This window comes from Callithrix jacchus, chromosome 22, assembly GCF_049354715.1.
Source record: "Callithrix jacchus isolate 240 chromosome 22, calJac240_pri, whole genome shotgun sequence".
In the NCBI taxonomy this organism is placed as follows: Eukaryota; Metazoa; Chordata; class Mammalia; order Primates; family Cebidae; genus Callithrix; species Callithrix jacchus.
In genome coordinates, this window is record NC_133523.1 from 47,135,557 (window position 1) to 47,159,063 (window position 23,507).

Sequence of the window (23,507 nt, forward strand, 5' to 3'; positions counted from 1 at the left end):
CAGTTCTCTTCTCCAGAGGCTCATGGTGTGGGTCTGCCCTGTTGCTGGGGATGTTAACTTCGATCGCCTGGTTACGGTGGTGTCTGCCAGGTTCTCTCACCATAAAGAAAACTTTTTATCTCTGTAATCATTAACAGCTCTTCTTTGGGGAGATTCTGTCGTCTGGCCATGGAGCATCCCCTTGTGACTCTTGCCTGAATCTAACGTTACTACTAGGATTGCAGAGTGCTGTTTTCTTCTAATGCTATTATTCCACCTACATGGATAAATTGGTGTGCTACGGAAAAGAACTTTCTCTTTTTTCTTGTTTTAAATATATGTCAGTGTGGACTCATGCATTTTATTTTGTTTTTAATTTAGTTTTTTTTTTTTCTTGAGATAGAGTCTGGCTCTGTTGCCCAGGCTGGAGTACAGTGGCATGATCTCAGCTCACCGCAACCCCCACCTCCTGCATTCAAGTGATTCTCCTCCCTCAGCCTCCTGAGTAGCTGGGATTACAGGCACCCTCCACCATGCCCGGCTAATTTTTGTATTTTTAGTAGAGACAGGGTTTCCCCATGTTGGCCAGGCTGGCCTCAAACTCCTGACCTGAGGAGATCCGCCCACCTCGGCCTTCCAAAGTGCTGGGATTACAGGTGTGAGCCACTGTGCTCAGCCTAATTTAATTTAGGTTTTTGACAGTTTTGCTTTGTCACCCAGGTTGGAGTACATACGATTGCATATGGGCTATGCAGTCATAGCCCACTGCAGCCTTGGACTCCTAGGCTCAAGCGATCTTCCCTCCTGAGTCTCCAAGTAGCTAAGACAACAGGAACTAATTATTTATTTTTTGTAGAGATGAGGTCTCACTATGTTGTCCAGGCTGGTCCCAAACTCCTGGACTCTAGTGAACTGCCCACCTTAGCCTCCCAAAGTGCAGGGATTACAGGTGTGTGCCACTGTGGCTGGCCTCCATTATTTTTCTTTTCTTTTCCTTTTGTTTTGAGATGGAGTTTCGCTCTTGTTACCCAGGCTGGAGTGCAATGGCGCGATCTTGGCTCACCGCAACCTCCACCTCCTGGGTTCAGGCAATTCTCCTGCCTCAGCCTCCCGAGTAGCTGGAATTACAGGCACGTGCCACCATGCCCAGCTAATTTTTTTTTTTGTATTTTTAGTAGAGACGGGGTTTCACCATGTTGACCAGGATGGTCTCGATCTCTTGACCTTGTGATCCACCCGCCTCGGCCTCCCAAAGTGCCGGGATTACAGGTGTGTGCCACCGTGGCTGGCCTCCATTTTTTTTCTTTTCTTTTTGTTTTGAGATGGAGTTTCACTCTTGTTACCCAGGCTGGAGTGCAATGGCGCGATCTCTGCTCACCACAACCTCCACCTCCTGGGTTCAAGCAATTCTCCTGCCTCAGCCTCCCGAGTAGCTGGGACTACAGGCGCCCGCCACCATGCCCAGCTAATTTTTGTATTTTTAATAGAAATGGGGTTTCACCATGTTGACCAGGATGGTCTCGATCTCTTGACCTTGTGATCCACCCGCCTCGGCCTCCCAAAGTGCCGGGATTACAGGTGTGAGCCACCGCACCTGGCCTCCATTATTTTTCAATGACAAATCGTGCTGCAGTCAATCAGCCTGTGCATATGTAGTTTCCCATCCTGGGAGGGCTATCCTCAGGTTAAACTCCTGGAAGCAGGATTGCTGGGCTAAAGGATAGATCTGTGTATGATTTTGTTAGATGCGCCGAAATCCCTTTCCCATGGCGGCACCATTGTGCATTCCCCCCAGCCATGCAGAAGAACTGCCATTCTCTCAGCCTCCCCAAGAGAGTGTGCGGTGAAGCTTTTAAACTTTGACTGCCTGGTTGATGAGAAGTGGCAGCTCATCATATTTTTTTAATCTGCATTTCTCAAATTGTGAGTGAGGGATAGATACTTTTTTAAACAGGGAGATCATAAAAGATCCCTCCCTCCCTTCCTTCCTTCTCTTTTTTTTTGAGACAGAGTTTCACTGTTGTTACCCAGACTGGAGTGCAATGGTGCAATCTTGGCTCACCGCAACCTCCACCTCCTGGGTTCAAGCAATTCTCCTGCCTCAGCCTCCCGAATAGATACAGGTGCGAATCCACCATGCCCAGCTAATTTTTGTATTTTTAGTAGAGACGGGGTTTCACCATGTTGACCAAGATGGTCTCGATCTCTTGACCTCGTGATCCACCCACCTTGGCCTCCCAAAGTGCTGGGATTACAGGCATAAGCCACCGCGCCCAGCCTCTTCCTTCCCTTTTTTAAACAGAGAGATTATAAAACTTCCTTCCTTCCTTCCTTCCCTCTCTCCACCTTTTAAAATAGGGAGATCATAAAACAACCTCCCTCCCTCCCAGAGTTTTGCTCTTGTTGCCCAGGCTGGAGTGCAGTGGCATGATCGTGACTCACTGCAATCTCTGCCTCTCAGGTTCAAGCAATCCTCCTGCCTTAGCCTCCTAAGTAGCTGGGATTACAGGTGTATGTCATTGTACCCTGCTAATTTTTGCATTTTTAATAGAGACAGGGTTTCACCATGGTGGCCAGACTGGTCTCGAACCCATGGCCTCAAGCAATCCTTTCCCCTGGGCCTCCCAAAGTGCTGGGATTATAGGCATGAGCCACTGCGCCTGGCCCATAGAAAGTCTTTCTGAAGAGGAAACAAGTGAGGAGAGAGCTAAGGGACAGAGACAGACATGGGGAAATCTGGGGGAAGAGCATTCCAGGTAGAAGGAATGGCAAGACCAAAGGCCCTGAGGCAGAATTGAGCTTGAGGGGTTCAAGGAAGAGCAAGAAATGTAGGTGTTCTAGGCTGATTGTGGTGGCTCATGCTTGTAATCCCAGCACTTTGGGAGGCCAAGGTGGAAGAATTGCTTGAGCCCAGGAGTTTGAGACCAGCCTGGACAACATGGGGAGATCCTGTCTCTTCTGAAAAATACAAGTTAGCCAGGCGTGGTGGTGTATGCCTGTTGTCTTAGTGACTCATGAGGCTGAGGTGTGAGGATCGCTTGAGCCGGGGAGGTGGAGGCTGCAGTGAGCTATGATTGCACCAGTGCACTCCTGCCTGGACAACAGAACAAGACCTGTCTCACAAAAAATAATAATAATGAGGTAAAGAAAATTAGGTGGTTTAAGCAGAAGAAACAAGGAGAAACTGATCAGAGATGGTGCAGGCAGGGACCGGATCACGTATGCATTATTACAGTCTAAGAGGTTAGCAAAATCTTCTGACCGGATCACGTATGCATTATTATAGTCTAAGAGGTTAGCAAAATCTTCTGCAAAGAGCCAAATAATAAATATCTTCAGCTTTACTGGCTGCCTGGTCTCTCTTGCAACTGCTCAGCTTTGTGTTTGTAGCACAAAAGCAGTCACAGGCAATATGTGAGCAAATGGGTGTGGCTGTGTTCCAGTATCATTTATAGAAACCAAAATTTGAAATTCATGTACTTTAAAAAGTACATGTACACTTTAAAAGTACATCTGTAAGACCAGGCACAGTGGCTCATGCCTGTAATCCCAGCACTCTGGGAGACAAGGTGGGCAGATCACCTGAGGTCAGGAGTTCAAGACCAGCCTGGGCAACATGGCAAAATCCTGTCTCTGGAAAAAATACAGAAAATTAGCTGGGTGTGGTGGTGTGCACCTGTAGTCCCAGCTACTCCAGAGGCTGAGGTGTGAGGATCGCTTGAGCCGGGGAGGTGGAGGCTGCAGTGAGCCGTGATTGCCCCAGTGCTCTCCAGCCTGGGCGACAAGGCAAGACCCTGTCTCAGAAACAAAACAAGACAAAAAAGTGAGGATTACACACCTGTAATCCCAGCACTTTGGGAGGCCAAGGTGGGTGGATCACTTGAGGTCAGGAGTTTGAGACCAGCCTGCTCAACATGGTGAAGCCCTGTCTCTACTAAAAATACAAAAAGTAGCTGGGCATGCTGGCAGGTGCCTATAATTCCAGCCACTCAGGAGGCTGAGGCAGGAGAATCACTTGAACCTGGGAGGCAGAGTTTGCGGTGAGCTGAGATTGTGCCACTACACTCCAGCCTGGGTGACAGAGCAAGACTCTATCTCAAAAAATTAAAAACAAAAAACCAGAAACGAAAAAACAAAATTGAGATGTAATTCACCTACTATACATTTCAGAAAATTCAGTGATTTTTAGTACACTCACAAGGTTGTAAACCACCTCCATTTAGCTAATTTCACCACATTTTCATTATTCCCAAAAGAAACCTCACATACCTTAGCAGCCAGACACAACCCCCTCCAGCCTATTCCCTGGCAACCATGGGTCTACTTTCTGTGTGTCTGTGGATTTGCCTATTCTGGACAGTGCATATAAATGGAATCGCACAATATGTGGTATTTCGCATCTGGCTTCTTTTACTTAGCTTGCTTTCTAGGTTCATCCCTCTGGTAGCATGAATCAGGACACCGTTCCCTTTTTGGGCTGAATAGTATTCCTTTCTATGGATATACCACATTTTGTTTATCCATTCATCAGCTGATGGACATTTGGGCTGTTTCCGCTTTTTGGCTATCATGCATAACGCTGTTACAAACATCCGTGTACAAGTTTTTGTGTGAACATATGTTTCCACTTCTCTTGGGTACATACCTAGGAGTGGAATTGCTGGGTCATATGATAATTCTATCTTTAACTTTTGGAGGCGCTGCCAAATGAAATTCATATACTTCTTATGTGCCACAAAATACCAGTCTTGTTTTGATTTTTAAAATCATTTACTTATGTGAAAGCCATTCTTAGCTGGTGGGCCACACAGAATGAGGGGGTGAGCTGGGTTTCGTCCATAAACCATGGTTTGCCGACCCCCCAGTGTAGACAATGGAAGGGACCTGGGCTTATTCTGTGTGTGTTGCACACAGAATGTTTATTTGTAGGATTCTAGGGGAAGAGGCTGGTAGTAATTAGTTAGATACATTTAAGGCAGGGAACTTTGTAGCCTCCTCAAACCACTCTTGGCATGGTTACTGTTTAAAGGAAATTTCATCTTGAGAAAATGATAATCGCCTCTTAGAAATTCTCAGATCGGACCTCTCCTCTGCACACTGCCCATATGCTCTATTTCCTCAATTGTAAATGGCGTTAAAAATGTACCTCCTTCAAAGAGGTGTTGTGAAGTTTGAATGAATTTATATATATACAGCACCAAGAACAGTGCCTGGCACAGACCAAGACCTATATAAGTCGCTGCTATTATTATTGCTATTGTTGCAATTATTATCCACACAGCCTCAGCTCAGGCCTCATCCTCCTCCCCCTGGAATATGTCTCCCTCCAGTCTGTTCCCAGCACCAACCAGCCCTCAGAGGTTCTCCTGACACTAAGAACTGGCCCTGTCCTTCCTCTTCTGCAAACGTTGTGCAGCTCCCTAGTATCCTTAGTGCCGGGCTCCTGGGCCCGGCATTCGAGGCTCATCATGGCTCTACTTTTCTCTTTCTCTAACCTCATTTCTTGTGGCTACAGCTCATGTTACATCTACATGGGTGGACCAGCTCCATGTCACCCTCCTCTCCACCAAACCTTTGCCCCTACTGTTTAATGTGCCAGTGTACCCTTATTCTTCCCTAGGCCTCATCCTTTAAGACTTGAACAGGCTGGGCACAGTGACTCATGCCTGTAATCCCAGCACTTTGGGAGCCTGAGGAGGGCAGATCACCTAAGGCCAGGAGTTCGAGACCAGCCTGGCCAACATGGTGAAACCCTATCTCTACTAAAAATACAAAAAATTAGTCAGGCGCAGTAGCGGGTGCCTATAATCCCAGCTACTTGGGAGGTTGAGGCAGGAGAAGCGCTTGGACCTGGAAGGTTGGAGGTTGCGCTGAGCCAAGATTGGGCCACTGCACTCCAGCCTGGGTCACGTAGTGAGACTCTGTCTCAAAAAGAAAAAAAGACTTGAACAAAGGAATCTTTCCTTCATTTCTCTTGCCCCTGCCCCAGGTGGGTTTGGCGCCCCTTCCAGACTCCCACAGAGTTCCGTGCTACTTCCTCGTAGCACATATCACCTTATATGTGACTTGGTCAGTGTTTCTATTTTCCTTCTCCAATTCCACTGTGAGTTCCTGGATGGTAGATTTAGGGGGAAGAGGGAGGTGGCTGTTGATTCATCTCTGGGCTCCCTGCACCCAGCCAAGGCCCAGCACACAAGGGGCTTCCAGGAAGGTAGTCCAGGACAGAATGGGGAGGAGGGGAAGGAAGGCAGTGAGGTGGGGCTGGGGCTGGACGAAGGGGCCCACTTCTAATGGAGGAGGGCACCCCCTCTGCTCCCCCTAGGCCTCTCCTTGGTGGTGGGCTTGGTTCTTTACATCTCCAGCATCAACGACGAGGTCATGAACAGGCCCAGCAGCTCTGAGCAGTATTTTCATTATCGCTACGGGTGGTCTTTTGCCTTCGCCGCTTCCTCCTTCCTACTCAAAGAGGTGACGTCCGTGGGACCTAGACTCTAGCGTTCTGAATGGAGAGAGGTCTTGGGGGCCTGGCTCCTGAGTCCAGGAAGAAAGAGAGGCTGGAGATGTAGACTCTGGCGTCAGAGGGAGGTGGTAGCTGAGGGTCTAACCCGTGGGTCCTGAAGGAAGAGGGGGTCTGAGAGCTCCAACTTTTGGGATCCTTGGGGAGGAGGGGTCTGGAGACTGAGACTCCTGGGTCTTGAGGGAGGGGGTATCCTGAGGGCTTGGACTCCTGAGGTCCTGGGGAAGGAGAGGGCTGGAGTCCTGATCCTAGGTCCTGGGATAGGAAGGGGCTTGGGGTGGGGACTCTGAGTCCTGGAGTTAGGGGAGGCCAGTTGGGGTCCCGGGATGCGTGAGGGGCGCCCCTGGGACTCTGACCTTGCCTTGCCGCAGGGGGCCGGCGTGATGTCCGTGTACCTGTTCACCAAGCGCTACGCGGAGGAGGAAATGTACCGCCCACACCCGGCCTTCTACCGCCCGCGTCTCAGCGACTGCTCCGACTACTCCGGCCAGTTCCTGCAGCCCGAGGCGTGGCGCCGCGGCCGGAGCCCCTCCGACATCTCCAGCGACGTGTCCATCCAAATGACGCAGAACTACCCTCCCGCCATCAAGTACCCGGACCACCTGCACATCTCCACCTCGCCCTGCTGAGGTCCGCCCCTCGGAGCTTCCCTGCCTCCTCCTCCTCCTCCTCCTCCTCCTCGGGGGTCTCCCAGCAATGCAGCCCCCCTTCCCTCCTCGGGACTCTTCGCTCCCACCCGAAGGAGGCTTTCCCAGCTTTAGGCCACGCCCTCCCCAGTGGCTCCGCCTACACTCCCCCTTGTTTCAACGGCCACGCCCATTTCCCCATACCTCTCTTTTTCATTGGTCCCTCTCACTAGCAAATGACTCCTCCCTCTTTATTTCCCCGCCCCTTTCTCTTAAGACCCGCCCCTTTCTTCTGACTCCTCCTCTCCAAGAAAATTAGCTCCTCCCTCGTCCTCCACCTGCTCTGCGCAGGGAGCAGCCCGTGGCTGTGCAGGCGCCCGGCTCACCGGAGCTTCCCAGCCTCCGACCTCACCGCAGGGGCCCTGGGTTGGAAAGCAGGTTCGGGCAGCCGCCGGGAATGCCGACCATCTTCTTCTCCCTTCTGCCCCGGGCTTCCTTTTTCCCTGCCTAATCTCACCTCCTGACCTGCTGGGTCCCCGGGTGCAGCGGGAGGACCGGCTTGCTCCACCCACAGCCGCGGGATGGGATGGGGAAGGGGGCTGGAAGCCACGGGTGCGGTTAACCAGGCCCCTGGCCCTGCCCTTCCCACCTCCTCTGCTTCCCTGGGAGGTCCCATTCTTTCTCACCGGCTGGGCTCTTTTCTGCTTCCTAAAGGTTACCTGCCTTTTAGGGGGCTCTCGTCTAAAGGATCTTCTTGCTTTCTCAGCTATCCTTGACTTCTTTTTCGTCTTCCTCTTCCTTTAATTCTTCCTCTCCTTTCCTCCCTCCACCCGCTCGTCCCAAGCTCCTGAGTGCATCCAGCCGTAGGCGCACACCAGGCGGCCAGAATGGGGACCCTAGGGTGGAGGGAATAACTCCCGTGCCATCTCCACACCTGTGCCCGCCTCTCCCCCCTCGAGGCCCCGTCGAGGGAGGGAGGGGCAGTAGCGGGGGTCGACGCCCCCCCAAACCTCTAAGTCTTCCATTTTCTGGCTCTCCACCTCATTGACGTCCCTCTTCCCCCCTCAGAACCCCAACTCTGGCCTGTTTCAAGGGCCCGTCCGCCCCGTTGGACAGATTTTGGGGGGAGAGGAGGTCACCAGGAACTCGCCCACCCCCTCTTCTTGGGGAAAGAGGGGCAAGGTAGCACAGTGCTGTACACGGAACCAGAATGGCCCCCGGGGTAGGGGGGAGGGGGGCAGGGGAGGGACCGGGGCTTTTAGTTTGCATCTTGGGTGGGAGGGGGGAGGAGGGGACCCGCCGCAGTTAACCTGACTTTACGCAGCGATTTTTAACGAGGCTGGGGGGAGGGGGGCACTGGGGGTGGCGACAGGGTGGGGTGGGGGGCCTGGCTCTGTTATTTACCGTGTATCATATGTAAATATCGACAGAAACTTCAATAAACTTTATTTCAAACACGTCTCCGCCTGCCCAGAGGGAAGGGATTGGATACAGGGGGCTTAGCCTAGGTCTCTAGGGTTGTAGGCCTAACGTGCTGCCGAGTAAGGTCGTTGTTAAACACTTCATCATCGTCATCATCGATGGCAGCGCTTTATACCTCAGCCCGTGTAAAGCATGCAGGACAGTTAATGACACTGGTCAGGATCAATAAACACGTTCTCTTGGTATTACTATGACCATGTAGACTACGGTTACTGTGACTCGCCTGCCTCTGACCTTCATTGCTGCTTTTAACTTTCTTCCTAAGCCTGCACGTTCAATTTATTGGCCTCACTTTGCAGATAGGTCCAGAGAGATGAAATGATGTATCCAAGATCACACAGGTGGAAATTGGCAGAGCCATTTGCTAAAACCAAGTTTGGGCTGGGCGTGGTGTCTCACACCTGCAATCCCAGCACTTTGGGAGGCCGAGGCGGGCAGATCATTTGAGGTCAGGAGTTCGAGACCAGCCTGGCCAACATGGCGAAACCCCATCTCTACTAAAAATACACAAAATTATCTGGGCACCGTGGCTCACGCCCGTAATCCCACCTACTCAGGAGGCTGAAGCAGAGAATCGCTTCAACCTGGGAGGCAGAGGCTGCAGTGAGCTCAGATCACGCCACTGTACTTTAGCCTGGGTGACAGAGTGAGACTCCATTTCAAAATAATAATAATAAAACCAAGTTTATCTGGTTCCAAAGCTTGGGATTCCTTCTGCTTGCACCAGGCAGTGGTGGGTTTTCCCAGTGCTTGGCTCGGTCCCTCTGTTGAGAAATGACGGCTACCGTTTACTGCGCACCTACCGGAGCCAGACGCTTTCCTTCCTTGCGTGATCTCATTACACATTCACGGCAGCTCCGTACAGAGGAATCATCACCCCATTTTTTGCAGGTGAAGAAGGCAGGCTCAGAAAGTAGGCACCACAGTCTGCAGGCTCACCCACTATACTGAGAGACTGAGAACAGCCTAAATGTTTGATAAGCTTATTCTTGGAGCGTATTGTAAAGGAAACACTCTGCCAGATCCTCCCTCCTTTGCCTTGGCTAGATTTGGCCTCTTAAGGATCCATCAGAACAATTTTTGCAACTACAATCACAGCTACTAACAACCATAGTCATATTTATCAGGTCATCATTAGGGGCTCAGATGCTGCACTAAACACTTTTTTTTTTTTTTTTTTTTTTTTTGAGACAGAGTTTCGCTCTTGTTACCCAGGCTGGAGTGCAATGGCGCGATCTCGGCTCACCGCAACTCCGCCTCCTGGGTTCAGGCAATTCTCCTGCCTCAGCCTCCCGAGTAGCTGGGATTACAGGCACGCACCACCATGCCCAGCTAATTTTTTGTATTTTTAGTAGAGATGGAGTTTCACCATGTTGACCAGGATGGTCTCGATCTCTTGACCTCGTGATTCACCCACCTCGGCCTCCCAAAGTGCTGGGATTACAGGTGTGAGCCACCGCGCCCGGCTAACACTTTTTTTTTTTTTTTTTTTTTTTTAATACAGTCAAGTTCTCCCGTATTTCCCAGGTTGGTCTTGAACTCCTGGTCTCAAGAGATCCTCCTACCTCAGCCTCCCAAAGTGCAAGAATTACAGGCAAGAGCCACCCTACGAGGCCAGCACTTAGCACTTTTGATTATTGGCTCACTGAATCCTTCCAACCATCCTGTGAATCAGATATTCCAATTAGCCCCATTTTATAGATTATGAAACCGAGGCTCAGAGAAGTGAGGCCATCCAGCTGGTAAGATGAGGAGAATTCATGCCCGGTCTGTCTGACCTCAGAGTCCACACTCTTCGCTGCTCTAATTGACTGCTACGGATTTGATGCAAACTCATTCTGTGACCTTGAGCAAATCTTTTAATCTCTGGGGCTTCAGTTTCTTTTTCTGTAAAAAAAAAAAAATAAATAAAGATAAAAAAATAGCAAGAGCAGTGGTTGGTTTAGAAGGATTCCAAATCCCTCTGGAATAGGGAGGTTGGTGGGGGTAAGTTAGCGGGAAAGAGCTCTGAAGCAGCAGAACTGGACTCCCGGAGGGAAATATTCTGAGTCATTTTCAATGATTTCACAAATTTCTGGAGGTCATGCTTAAGATTCGGGACTGCAAATAATGTCTCAGTTTCGTTGTCAAAACTAAGTGATTGGTAGTGGCTGCTTGGAGCCCAGTATTAGAAGGATTCTGAACATCTGCTCAGTGGGAAAGAATGTCGCCATTGATTGGTGCTGTCTGCCGTGCTGCTCAATTGGTGCTGTCTGCCTTGCCTGCAGGATGGGCTGTGGTGACGCGGATGCTAGATATTTGCTAACACTACAGGGACGTTAACCCCAAATCCTAAGGTTTGTGTTCTTTTTAAAAAATCAAGCTAGTTCTTTTGTTTATTGAACTTTGAACATGGAATGCAACCCCACCGTTCAAGATTGGTGAGTTTTTTGTTTTGTTTTGAAGAAAGGCTGTGAAAAGTCCCACCTTTCTCCAAAGTCAGTCAGGATGTCCCAACATTCTGAAATCCTCCTCCACCTGAGGCATTATTAGTTTCTAATGTATAATTTCAGAAATGCTCTATGCATATTCAAGCATATTTGCATGTGTTTAAATCCACGTACAGATGAGTATGTGGCATACACGCGTTTTTATTTTATACATTTATCAGGTAATGCACATAGTTCCGTTCCTTCCAGGTTCACATGAGAATGCATGATGGAGCTCGTTAGGTATGTTATATAACTCTACCTTACTGTTTTCCAAGGTTGCTTATTAACAATCGTTTGCATAAATTAATTGCATAATTCATTGAGTGCTTACCTCCCAGCCTCTTTGTGTTTCAGTCCTAAGCACTTTACACTCTATAAACGCAGGAGGTTTGGTACTCTTAGTATCATTCTCCCTTTATAAATGAGATCCCGAGACACAGAGAGGTTAATTAGCTTTCTCCTGGTCACACAGCTATCAAGTGGTCAAGCTAAAATTTGAATCCTGGGAGTCTCCTGTGTCTACAACACTCATCCTCTAAGAGTGTCTGTGTGTGTGTGTGTGTGTGTTTGAAATGCATCTCTCTCTGTTGCCGAGGCTGAAGTGCAGTGGTATGATCTCACCTTATTGCAACCTCCACCACCTCAGTAGCTGGTATTACAGGCATGTGCCACCATGCCCGGCTAATTTTTGTATTTTTAGTAGAGATGGGGTTTTGCTATGTTGGCCAGACTGGTCTTGAACTTCTGACCTCACATGATCCGTCCTTCTTGGTCTCCCAAAGTGCTGGGATTACAGGCATGGGCCACTGTGCCTGGCCCTCTGTGTACATAGAAGCCACCTGGTTCCATCCATTTATCAATGACCTATGACTCCCTGAGCTCAAACTCCTGAACTCAAGCAATCCGCTGACCTGAGCTTCCCAAAGTCCTGGGATTGCAGGCATGAACCACCACGCTGGATTCTATTCACTCTTGAGATTTAACTTACCTGCTCCTTCCTCCAGGAAGCCTTCCCCGAGCTCCCAAGCCTCCATCAGGGTCCGTATGAATGCTTCCACCCTGCCCTATGCTGCCCCCCTTGGACCGCACTGATTTACAGGACGATAAGACACACCTGTGCTTCTCAAAGTGTGACCCAGGGACATCCCTGAGACCCATTTAGGAAATCCACAAGGTCAAAGGTATTTTTATCATAATGCTAAGACATTTTCTTTTTTGTTCTATTCTGTCATGAGGGTATAGCGTCTGGAGGCTTCACAAGAAGAACACGGTTGATTGAACGCAGAAGCAGATATGAGACTTTGACTTCCTTCTATTGAGTCAAATGTTGAATTGATTTTTAAAAATATAAGCCAACAGGACCGGGCATGGTGGCTCTCACCTGTAATTCCAGCACTTTGGGAGGCCGAGGCGGGTGGATCACGAGGTCAAGAGATCGAGACCATCCTGGTCAACAAGGCAAAACCCTGTCTCTACTAAAAATACCAAAAAAATTAGCTGGACATGGTAGCACGTGCCTGTAATCCCACCCAGCTACTCAGGAGGCTGAGGCAGGAGAATTGCCTGAACCCAGGAGGCGGAGGTTGCGGTGAGCCGAGATCGCGCCATTGTACTCCAGCCTGGGTAATGAGAGCGAAACTCCGTCTCAATATATATATATGCCAACAATATTCTATTTTGGAAACCATAGTTATTTTTATTAAAAATAAGTTGCTTCTGTAAATATTCACTGAGTTATTTTACTTGAATACATATTTTAGATTTTTTCTCAGTTTGAATTGCAAATATGCAAAAAATCAATAGACATAGTACAAATTTATAAAAGCTCTTTGAGGTCCCCTACCATCGTCTTTGTTTTTCGACAAGGTTTTGCTCTGTTGCCCAAGCTGGAGTGCAGTGGTGCTATCACTGCTCACTGCAACCTTGAACTTCCAGGTTCAAGGAATCCTCCCATCTCAGCCTCCTGAGTAGCTGAGACTACAGGTGCGCACCACCATGCCAAGCTAGTATTTTTAAATTTTTTTGTGAACATGGAGTCTTAAACTCATGGCCTCCAATGATCCTCTCACATTCGCCTCCCGAAGTGTTGGGATTACAAGTGTGAGGCACCAGCTTTCTACAATTTTTAAGTGTGTGGAGGCATCCTGCGTTCAAAGCTTTGAATGCCGACGCTGCACGTCACAGAGGCAGTGAGGCCTCATTCCTCTAACGACTGTGCGGTGGCCCACTGCAGAGAGATGATTTATTTTTACAATAAACTCATTTTAATTATGAATGTATGTATTTATTCTTCTTAATTTTTAAATTTTTTTCTATTTTCTATATTTTTATTTAAAAATTTTTTTACCAAGGACACATAAATTTATTCATTTATTTATTTGAGATGGAGTGGGCCGGGCGCGGTGGCTCAAGCCTGTAATCCCAGCACTTTGGGAGGCCGAGGCGGGTGGATCACGAGGTCAAGAGATCGAGACCATCCTGGTCAAAATGGTGAAACCCCGTCTCTAAAGATATAAAAAATTAGCTGGGCACGGTGGCACGTGCCTGTAATCCCAGCTACTTGGGAGGCTGAGGCAGGAGAACTGCTTGAACCCTGGGAGGCGGAGGTTACAGTGAGCTGAGATCCAGCCTGGGCAACAAGAGTGAAACTCCATATCAAATAAATAAATAAATAAATAAAAATAGCTTTCTCCTCACTCTTCTCAATTTCAGCCTCATTTCCCAAAGGGAGTGACTGTTACCACTTTCTTACTCTCTTCTTCTAGGCCAGTGGTTCTCACCTGGAAGTCATTTCGCCCCCAGGTTACGTTTGGCAATGTCCAGAGATATTTTTGGATGTCACAACTCGGGACGGGCGAGGAGTGAGGTGCTACGGGAACCTCGCAAGATGCTGGAACACACCTGCAATGCACGGGACGGGACGGCCACCCCGGCAAAGCAGCAGCTTGTCTCTGATGTAGCTGGTGCCACGATCATGGAGAAAGCCTGTGCCACACTTTTATCTAGAAATCAATAAACAAAAAAATCTTCATTAAGATATTTCCTTTTTTACCTTTATTTTTATGGGCACAAATGGGATCTTCCTAAATTGATTCATAAGCTGTGATTCTTTTTCCTTTTTTTATTTTGAGACAGGGTCTCTCTCTCTGTCACTTGGGCTGGATGGAGTACAATGGCTCATTGCAGCCTCAACCTCCCGAGCTCAAGCCATCCTTTCACCTCAGCTTCCTGAGGAGCTGGGACTCCACTCCTGATTAATTTTTAAAAAATTATTTTCTGGTCGGGCGTGGTGGCTCATGCCTGTAATCCTAGCACTTTGGGAGGCTGAGGCGGGTGGATCACCTGAGGTCAGGAGTTCGAGATCAGCTTGGCCAACATAGTGAAACCCCGTCTTTACTAAAAATACAAAAAATTCCATGTGCGTACCTACGCAACGGTCTTGCACGCTCTGCTCATGTACCCCAAAACCTAAAATCCAATAAAAAATTTAAAAAAAAAATACAAAAAATTAGCCAGGTGTAGTGGTGGATGCTTGTAATCCCAGCTACTCAGGAGCCTGAGGCAGGAGAATCACTTGAACTTGGGAGGCAGAGGTTGTGGTGAGTCAAGATCACGTTACTGCACTCCAGACTGGGCAACAAGAGCGAGACTCCGTCTTGAAAAAAAAATTATTTTTCGTAGAGTCAGGGATCTCACTACGCTGCCCAGGCTGGGCTTCCTGAAGTGCTGGGATTACAGGCCTGAACCACCGTGCTCTGCCAGCTGTGATAATTTGCAGGCAATTAGGGACCTCTTTGAGAATCAGATAAAAGCTACGGACCCCCAGAAAAAAATACTCAAACAAAATTTTGTACATAATTTCAGGGGCTTCCTGACATCCCAGTAGCTCTGCCAGAATTCCTTGGATGTGTGATTTTGAATCACAGCCTCCAGCAACAGAGAGATCACTACCTGCATCCCCTCCTCTTCTACAGATGAGAGAATGACAGAAGGAAGGTGCAGAGAGAACGAAGGTTTGGCTCCGGGTTCCTCGGGGAGGCAAAGGAGAGCGGGGATTGGAACTCAGGCCACCTGGCTCCCCGGCGTTGGAATATTTCCACTTCACCCTGAATGAGGACGTTTTAGAAACGCTGATCAACTCTTCCTGGTACAGCAGGAAGACATGCCACCACCACTCTGTTCCTCTTGAGAAAACACAAAGGCCCCAGCTGTTGTTGATGAGAAACACTTGAGCACCTGGGAAAAACCACACACTCAGGATATGAGGCAGGGAGACGGGTTGGTTAGGGACAGGAGGTTGGAACTGGCTGTGTAGGGGGTAGAGACCCTAGAATATGTCTCATCCCTGACTCATTCGTTCGTTTGTTTGTTCATTCATTCATTCATTCATTCAGCTTCCCTGGACCGAGGACTCCTGTCTACCAGGGCTGAGCTGGGATCTGGGGGACATAAGTAAATCAGACCCGTGCCTGTCCCTGAACAGCTCCTGCACCAGTGCGGAGAAGACCGACCCTCGTGTCAGTCACAGTGTGGTTGCTGTGGCTTAAGGGAGCCAGTGCAGGGCAGGGTGGGAGCACTGATACAGACCCTGATGTGGGCTTGGGAGGTCAGGGAAGGCTTCCTGGAGGAAGGAGTGTGTAAGTTGAATCTCATGGAGCTGGGGATAGAGCCAGGTGCAGTGACTTATGTCTCTAATCCTACCACTTTGGGGAGGCTGAGGTGGGCAGATTGTTTGAGCTCAGGAGTTTGAGCTGAGCCTGGGCAACATGATGAGACCCCGTCTCTACCAAAAATACAAAAAAAAAAAAAAAAAAGCCAAGTGTGGTGATACCCACCTGCAGTCTAAGCTACTGAAGAGGCTGAGGTGGGAGCATGGCTTGAGCCTGGGAAGTCAAGGCTGCAGTGAGCCAAGATTGTGTCACTGCACTCCAGTCTGGGTGACACAGCAAGACCCTATCTCAGAAAGAAAAAAAAAATGGATAGAGGGTTTGCCATATGACTGAGAGACGGAAGGGGGTTTCGTGCAAGGAAATCACCCAGGAAACCCTCAGAACAGGAAGGAGCTGGGAATGGTAGGGAGGACAACTTCAGTCTGCAGGAGGCAGCAGTGGGGGCGGCATACGATGAGGCTGGTGCTCTCAGCAGCAGGACCTACGAGGTAAGGAGCTTACATTTGCTCCCAAGGGCAATAGGGGGACATGGGAGAGTTTCATTTTATTATTATTTTTTGTGTTTTGGAGACAGAATCTTGCTCTGTTACCCAGGCTGGAATACAGTGGCACAATCTCGGCTCACTGCAACCTCTCCCTCCCAGGTTCAAGTGATTCTCCTGCCTTAGCCTCCCAGGGAGCTGGGATTATGGGTGCACACCACCATGCTCAGCTAGTTTTTGTATTTTTAGTAGAGATGGGGTTTTCGCCATATTGGCCAGGCTGGTCTCTAACTCCTGACCTCAAGTGATCCACCTGCCTCGGCCTACCAAAGTGCTGGAATTACAGGCGTGAGCCACCACACCTGGCGAGCGCTGGGTCTTACAAGGCTGAAGTTAAGATGTCAGCTGACTGTGCCCTTTGCTGGGGGTTTTGCTAGGTAGAGAGCTACTTCCAAGCTCCCACAGGTTGAGCCGAATTCATTTCCTTGTGGTTGTTTGACTGAGATCTCTGTTTTCTAGTTAGAAGGTGCCACTTGCCCTCAGGTCTTTGCCACAACGAGGCAGTTTGCTTCCTCAAGGTTCCCAGGAGAATCTCCTTTGCTTTCCTTCTTTCTGACTGCCTGATCCTTTTCTAAGAGATCACCTGATTAGGTCGCACCCACCTGGGGTAATTTCTGTTTTAATTAAGTCAACTGATTCAGGACCTTAATATATCTACAGAATCCCTATACCTTGCCATATAATATCATGTGATCATGGGAACAGCACCACCTCCTAGTGACAGGTCTTGTCCATACCCAAGGGAAGGAGATTCTCTCAGGTGTGCACAGCAGGGGGTGGGAATCTTGGAGATCATTTCAGAATTCTACCTATCACAATTGGAAGTGAGGATCAAGGACTTCCTCAAGGGAAGGGACTAGCAAACCTATCTCTCACCCTGCAGGCTCTAGGTCTTGGCTTATGTGAAATGAATATATGAGCAAATGTAGAAATGTGATCTTTAAAAAGTCCACAACCTGCTTCTTCTGTGACTCCCCTTCTGAAGGGAGCTTCCACAGCTGAAGGGGCGATCCATCTTTCCAAATGAAGTCAAGAGATACTGTCTCATTCCTTAAAGGGGTACACATGTGACCTACACATTCACTACTAGGTATGTGCCCAAGAGATATGAAAACATATGTTCACACATAAACTTGAACACAAATGTTCACGGTAGCATTATCCACAGTAGCCAAAATGTAGAAAAACCCCAGATGTTCATTGATACGGGAATGGAGGAATAAAATGTGGTATCTCCCTCTATACTATGGAATATTCTGCCATGAAATGGAATGAAGCACTGACTCATGGACAAACCTAGAAGGCATCAGACCACAAGTACTTAGCCTGAAAGCAGCCGAACACAAAGAACCATATGTTGTATAATTCAATTTCTTTCTTTCTTTTTTTTTTTTTTTGAGACGGAGTTTCCTTCTTGTTACCCAGGCTGGAGTGCAATGGCGCGATCTCGGCTCACCACAACCTCCACCTCCTGGGTTCAGGCAATTCTCCCGCCTCAGCCTCCTGAGTAGCTGGGATTACAGGCACGCGCCACCATGCCCAGCTAATTTTTTGTATTTTTAGTTGAGAACCAGGTGGACCAAGATGGTCTCGATCTCTTGACCTCGTGATCCACCCGCCTCGGCCTCCCAAAGTGCTAGGATTACAGGCTTGAGCCACTGTGTATGATTCAATTTCTATGAAATGTCCAGAATAGGAAAATCTATACAGACAGGAAGTACATTAGTGACTGCCTGGCGCTGGGGTGGGTGCTTAGATTGGGGTGATGGCTGAGGAGTCCGTGGTATCTTCTTGGACTAATGAAAATGTTCTAAAATTGATCTCAAGTTGATGATCGCACAGCTCTATACGGTTAAAAACCATTGAATTGTACTCTTTAAGTGGGTGAATTGCATGACATGCGAGTTCGATCTCAAGCAAGCTGTGAGGAAGAGAGACGTACTCCCGTGAGTTGTTGAAATAAATCATGATGTGATCATGCGCCACTTAGTGCCTCACAATTACCAATAGAAGAACTAACACACGAGGAAGAAGGGAAGGAAAAGTGAGGGCTGGTTAATTTATCTGTTAGAGAAAAACAGCTATAAATAATGAGCAATTTTGATACATCCAAAAGAGAATTATTATTTCGGGATATCAAGGCAAGTAAGAGAAGAAACAGTTAAGCATGTGAATAGACTTTTCCAATAAGGAACAGGATTTGAGGTGGAACAGGATTTGAGGTGGAACAGGCTTCATTATTTTTATTATAATCCCTGTGTACCCTTTGATTCTTCTTTCTTTCTTTTTTTTTTTTTTTTTTTAACCATGAGCCTATCAAATTGACTGGGAAATATATTTTCATTTAAAATAAAGAAGTTCCCCTCAGTTGCTAATTCGTTTAATTTCACAGTTCTCAACCAGGGGTGATTTTGTTCCCCTAGGGACATTGAGCAATGTTGGAAGACATTTTTGGTTGTCCCAAAATGCTATTTTTAGGGTGCTATTTGGAGGTGCTGTTGGCATCTAGTGGAGAGAGGCGAGGAGTACTTCTCAGCATTCTACAATGCACAGGACAGCCTCCACAACAAAAAATTATCCAGCACAAATGTCCACAGTGCTGAGGCTGGGAAACTCTGACTTTTAAAAATTATCTTCCTGGTTTCATCAGTGCAGTTATACCGGCACAGGCTCTGGAATCTGACATCCTGACCGGTTTCCTCCAATGCAACTTACCTCTCAGTCTCAGTCTTCACATCTTTTTTTCTTTTTTTTTTGAGACGGAGTTTCACTGTTGTTACCCAGACTGGAGTGCAATGGCACGATCTCGGCTCAGCACAACCTCCGCCTCCTGGGTTCAAGCAATTCTCCTGCCTCAGCCTCCCGAGTAGCTGGGATTACAGGCGCACACCACCACGCCCAGCTAATTTTTGTATTTTTAGTAGAGACGAGGTTTCACCATGTTGACCAGGATGGTCTCGATCTCTTGACCTTGTGATCCACCCGCCTCGGCCTCCCAAAGTGCTTGGATTATAGGCGTGAGCCACCACGCCGGGCCAGTCTTCACATCTTTAAAGTGGGGGCTGCTAACAGAACCCACTTCTTCTGAAGGTGGAGTCAATACCCTCGGGCTCCTTGGAGTCTGTAATATTAAATGTCCAGCTTATATCGGTTATCATCGCTGTTTGCTGTTGTATTCTCCCCACCCCACCCCCACACCAACCTAGCAAAAGAGCAGAACTAAACGACTATTCCTGAAATGAATGAATTCCAGGCCCCTTCCCTTGGGGGCTGTGTTTCTTTGCTTCTAAACCAGGAGTGTTGGAATGCATCTCTAAACTTTCCCCCATGGGGCAGGGTGAGAATTAAGTGAAATGACCAAAAGAAATTTCAGTACAAATGTGAGATGCTGGATACTGAAAGATATCACCCTCCAGGAGAAGAGACCAGCCAGAGCAAACACTAGGTAAATAGATGTAGGGAACACAGGTGAGTTCTCTTCTGCCAGCCCCCTGGAGGAAGCAGTGAAGGTGTGTTGGCTTAAATGACTATGAATTTCACCTGTTGTTGGCCGCCCTCCACCTCGATAACCCCTAATGTCTCAGAGCCTCAGGTTAGTCATCAGTAACATAGAACATGGATTCTCACACTGCAAAGATTCTGTGGGAAGTCCGTGAGAGAGTCAAAGGGAAGCATGCGAACTGCCTCCCATCAGCCATGGCTAGTTCTTAGCTTCTGATAACATTCGTAGGGGAATCCAGTCTTGGGAAAACTGCTTGCCTGGGCGTGGTGATGTGCGCCTGTAATCCCAGCTACTCGGGAGGCTGAGGCAGGAGAATTGCTTGAACCCAGGAGGCGGAGGTTGTGCTTCCCGTCCATGTTCTCACTCAGTTGGAGGGGGCTTCTGTCCCCTTCATAACCAAGAGCAACTGAGTTTAGAGGAGAAGTGTTGTGTGCAAGGTCACACGATGCCTAGGGGGCATCTGTGAAATGCGGACCCAAGACCAAACTTCCAGATCCTCATCTCAGACTCTTCCACCTCCACCTCTTCCGCCCCCACAACCTGCTAACTAGTTCCAGAAGGACAGATCCGTGCTTCTCAAAACTCTTGCGTAGACCCTACCCAATTCCAGACGGGTTTCTTTAAGACATATTTGCACCCAAGCTTTTCGCATTCGACTCTGGTTCCCGGCCCCAGCCCCGGCCCCAGCCCCGGCCCCATCTTGGGGTGGGGGGCATCTGACTCTACCCCTTCTTCCCCAACAGTTTGAACTAGGGGAGGAAAGGGGGATGAGAAAAGAAAAAAAATGTTGGTGAGAGTCAAAGGCTTGCTAACGTTGTAAGTTTAATATTGTTTTATTTGGGGTGGGGGGGTGAGGAATCTTTGCCCTTGCCATTTTGGGGGAGGAGCTGTGGAAGACCCCAGGAAGTTGCGCTTTCCCTCGGATTTTGGGAAAGGGGAGCATTCCTGGGGTCCTTTTGAAAAGGCCCTCCCCTCATTTCCGGCCGCCGCTGCCAGCCTTGGCTGGGCGCCTGGATCCTGTTGCTATGACGACAGGAAGAGGCGGTGGCGGCGGCAAGCGATGCTGAAGAGAGATGGAGGCTAGTGGGGGTGGGGGTGGTGGCATTGGAATGGGGGAGGGGGAAGGGATGGGGCTGGGGACGCGGGAGGGGGCGGGGGGATCCTTCATCTCTGACCTCCGCGGGGCATCTCAGCCTGACCCCTCTCCCGCTGTTTATTCCGGGCTTCCTTCGGGTGCCTCCCCGGTCTGTGTCTGCCTCTGTTTCTCTGGGTCTCTCTTCCTGTGTCAGTCCCTCTCCGTCTGTCTCTGGGTCTCCCTCCTCTTCTCCTGCACCTGCCTTTCTTTCCCCAGGTACCTTCTGCCATCCAGACCCTTCTACCCTCAATTTCTCTCATTTACTCTCTTGCTCCCCGCTCCCTCTCTGCACCTTTTTCTCGCTTTAAAGCTTCCTTCTCTCTACCAAGACCTTGCCCCCATCCCCAATTTCTCTCCCTCCCGGCTCTCCATTTCCTACCCTCTCCCCCACCATCCTCTCAGTCTCTCTCTTTCTGTCTGTCTCTCCCCATCTGTCCCTCCTCCCCCCTCTCTGGATGACTCTCTCCCTCTCCCTTCTTTCCTTCTGTTTCCCAGATCCTGACCCCCCCCCTTACCCCAGCCCTCCCTCATCCTCCTCCCCCCAGCCCCTGGGTTTCTCTCTTTGGGTCGCAGGCCCTGTCCCCTTCTCTCTCTGGATATTTCTCTGTGTATGTCTCTCCAACTTCCTTCTGCTCCCAGCCGCTACCTCCCCCAAATTTCTCCCTCCCCCATTTCTGTTTCGCGGTCTCTGGGTCTCTCTCTTTCCGTTTCTCCTGGTCTCTCTCTGTCTCTCTCCCTCCCTCTCTGGATCTGTCTCTCCCTTCTTCTCTGGCTTCCTTTTGCCATTCGACCCTGCCCCCCTCTTTCCCTTCCCCCATCCATCTCCTCTCCCAGGCTCCCCCATCCCTCAGCAGCTCCCCTCCCCCTCCCTCCCTACTCCCTCCCTCTCGTCCTCCAGCTCCGCACTTTACCCAGCGACACGAGAACCAAATTGTCTCCTCACCTTTTTTTTAAATATATATATATATATATTATATATCCCGACCCTCACTCCCTTGGGGCCCAGGCTCAGAGCTGCCCCTCAGCCCCCGCGGGGCCTCAGCACCCCCATTCCCCATACGCCTCCTCATCTCCACCCCCCCCAACCAGGTCGGACGCCTGGGTCCCTCACTGCTGGGGGAGGGGGAAGCAGCGAGAGTTGGGAGCCAAAAGGGCTTTTCTGGGGGGGGTGCCAACAGGGGGGGGCTTGAAGTCCCCTCCCCCGAACATCGGAGAGTTGACCTATCGTTAACAGAGGTGAGACAGATCTTTTTATTAATCGGAGGTGGGTGGAAGTAGAATTAATGTTCTGTGTCCCCCCCCCCCAGTTCTGGAGAAAAGAGCTGGTCCCCTTCAGAAGGAGAAAGGACAGTGACCCCCTCAGATCCGGAAGCTTTAGAATTGGGGGTCCCCTGCTCTCTTCTCCCTTGCAGCTGCTGAGCAATGGACTAAAGGAAGAGTCCCTAAAACCAGATTGACCCCCAAATTGACAATATGGAAAGATCTTCAAATCTTTTTTTTTTTTTTGGACGGAGGGAGAATTTCCCTCCTTTCCCTCCTCTTATCCCAGGTTGTTAGGGGCCTGGGTCACAGGCTCAGCCCCATTGAAAGCAGAGATCTATTAGGACAGGGCAGGTGGCTGTGCTGGTGGTGAGGGGCACCAATTCGGGAGAACAGGCCAAGAGGTCAAGAAGAGAGGAAACTCAGCATGTGGACAGAAAGGAGAGGAAGGGGCCCGCGCCGAGGCTGGGAGGCTGGGGGCTGCTGGGTCCAGCGGGCTGCTGAACTGTGGCCCGAGGAAGGGCTGTGTGTGGGCAGACGCGAGTTGAGGTGGGGGAGGGAACACAACGTGTGGGGCACTAGGCCCAGTTGCCATGGAGACACCCCCCATAGACAACCTCTTTCCACAGCCCCTCCAGGGAGCAGCCCCGGTCTGAGGCCAGCTGATGAGGGGCAGTGGAGACTGGGAAGCTACCAGGAGGCCAAGGTCACCCCGTATTGGGACCTAGCTCCTTCTTTTTCTTCTTCTTCTTCTTTTTTTTTTAATTTCCCCTTCCTCTGAGGTTTCCAGGCTCTTAACTATAGTGGGTTTGGGGAAAGAAGTTGAGGAAGCAGTGGTGGAAGCAAGTAAGGAATACACGCCCCGAGGCCAGCTGGGGTGAGGGGGACGGAGAGGGCTGGGGCAGGAGGGTCAGGGAGAATGTGGAGGAGAGAAAGGAAAGAACTAGGGGGCAGCGGGTGCAGAGTGGGAAAGTATTCCTCATTTAAAAGAGAGCTGGAGTCTTGTGGATCACATTTTTCGGAGGGACACAGTCTCTTGGGGGGCTCTTTCTGCATGTGGAGGAAGGTGAGGGGCTACAGTGTGTGTTCCTGTACAGGTGACATCGCAGAGGGGAGTACTGGGGGGTGTTCCCAAGGAGGGAAGCCAGTGGGGGCCTGCAGAGGAGATTTTCCTGGGCAGAGGAGAGGCTGGGAGCTGTAGCGGTAGGGCAGGAGGAAGTGAGTCAAGGGAATTCTACATGATGGGTGAGAAGTTGGGGAGGATGCCTCCTTGTACGTTGAGGATAGAGTGGGTTTTGAAGTGAGCTGGAGGGGTCTGGAGTT

At 49.5% G+C, this 23,507-nt stretch overlaps 2 protein-coding genes and 1 long non-coding RNA gene across 6 annotated transcripts in view; all 3 read left to right on the top strand.

Annotated features, from left to right (window-relative positions):
* Window positions 1-8,577, top strand: part of CACNG7 (calcium voltage-gated channel auxiliary subunit gamma 7) — a 31,099-nt gene extending 22,522 nt beyond the window's left edge. For both annotated transcript variants that reach the window (XM_078360859.1, XM_008988594.5), the window contains exons 5-6: window positions 6,302-6,447; window positions 6,868-8,577. In XM_078360859.1, the coding sequence (XP_078216985.1) occupies window positions 6,302-6,447; window positions 6,868-7,125 (404 nt within the window). In that variant the 3' untranslated portion in view covers window positions 7,126-8,577. The remainder of the gene's footprint in view (window positions 1-6,301; window positions 6,448-6,867) is intronic.
* A 2,292-nt stretch (window positions 8,578-10,869) lies between these two features.
* LOC118150241 (uncharacterized) lies at window positions 10,870-14,114 on the top strand. Its single transcript, XR_004738252.3, has 2 exons — window positions 10,870-11,024; window positions 13,841-14,114. It is a non-coding gene; the product is annotated as an uncharacterized LOC118150241 (long non-coding RNA).
* Window positions 14,115-20,835: 6,721 nt separating this feature from the next.
* Window positions 20,836-23,507, top strand: part of CACNG8 (calcium voltage-gated channel auxiliary subunit gamma 8) — a 29,165-nt gene continuing 26,493 nt past the window's right edge. The window contains exon 1 of one of the 3 annotated variants that reach the window (XM_008988595.5): window positions 20,836-22,160. The gene's annotated coding sequence lies outside the window, so the exon portion shown is untranslated. Of the gene's footprint in view, window positions 22,161-22,820; window positions 23,031-23,507 lie in introns of those variants that run through there. The other 2 variants (XM_078360860.1, XM_078360861.1) reach the window with 2 other exon arrangements.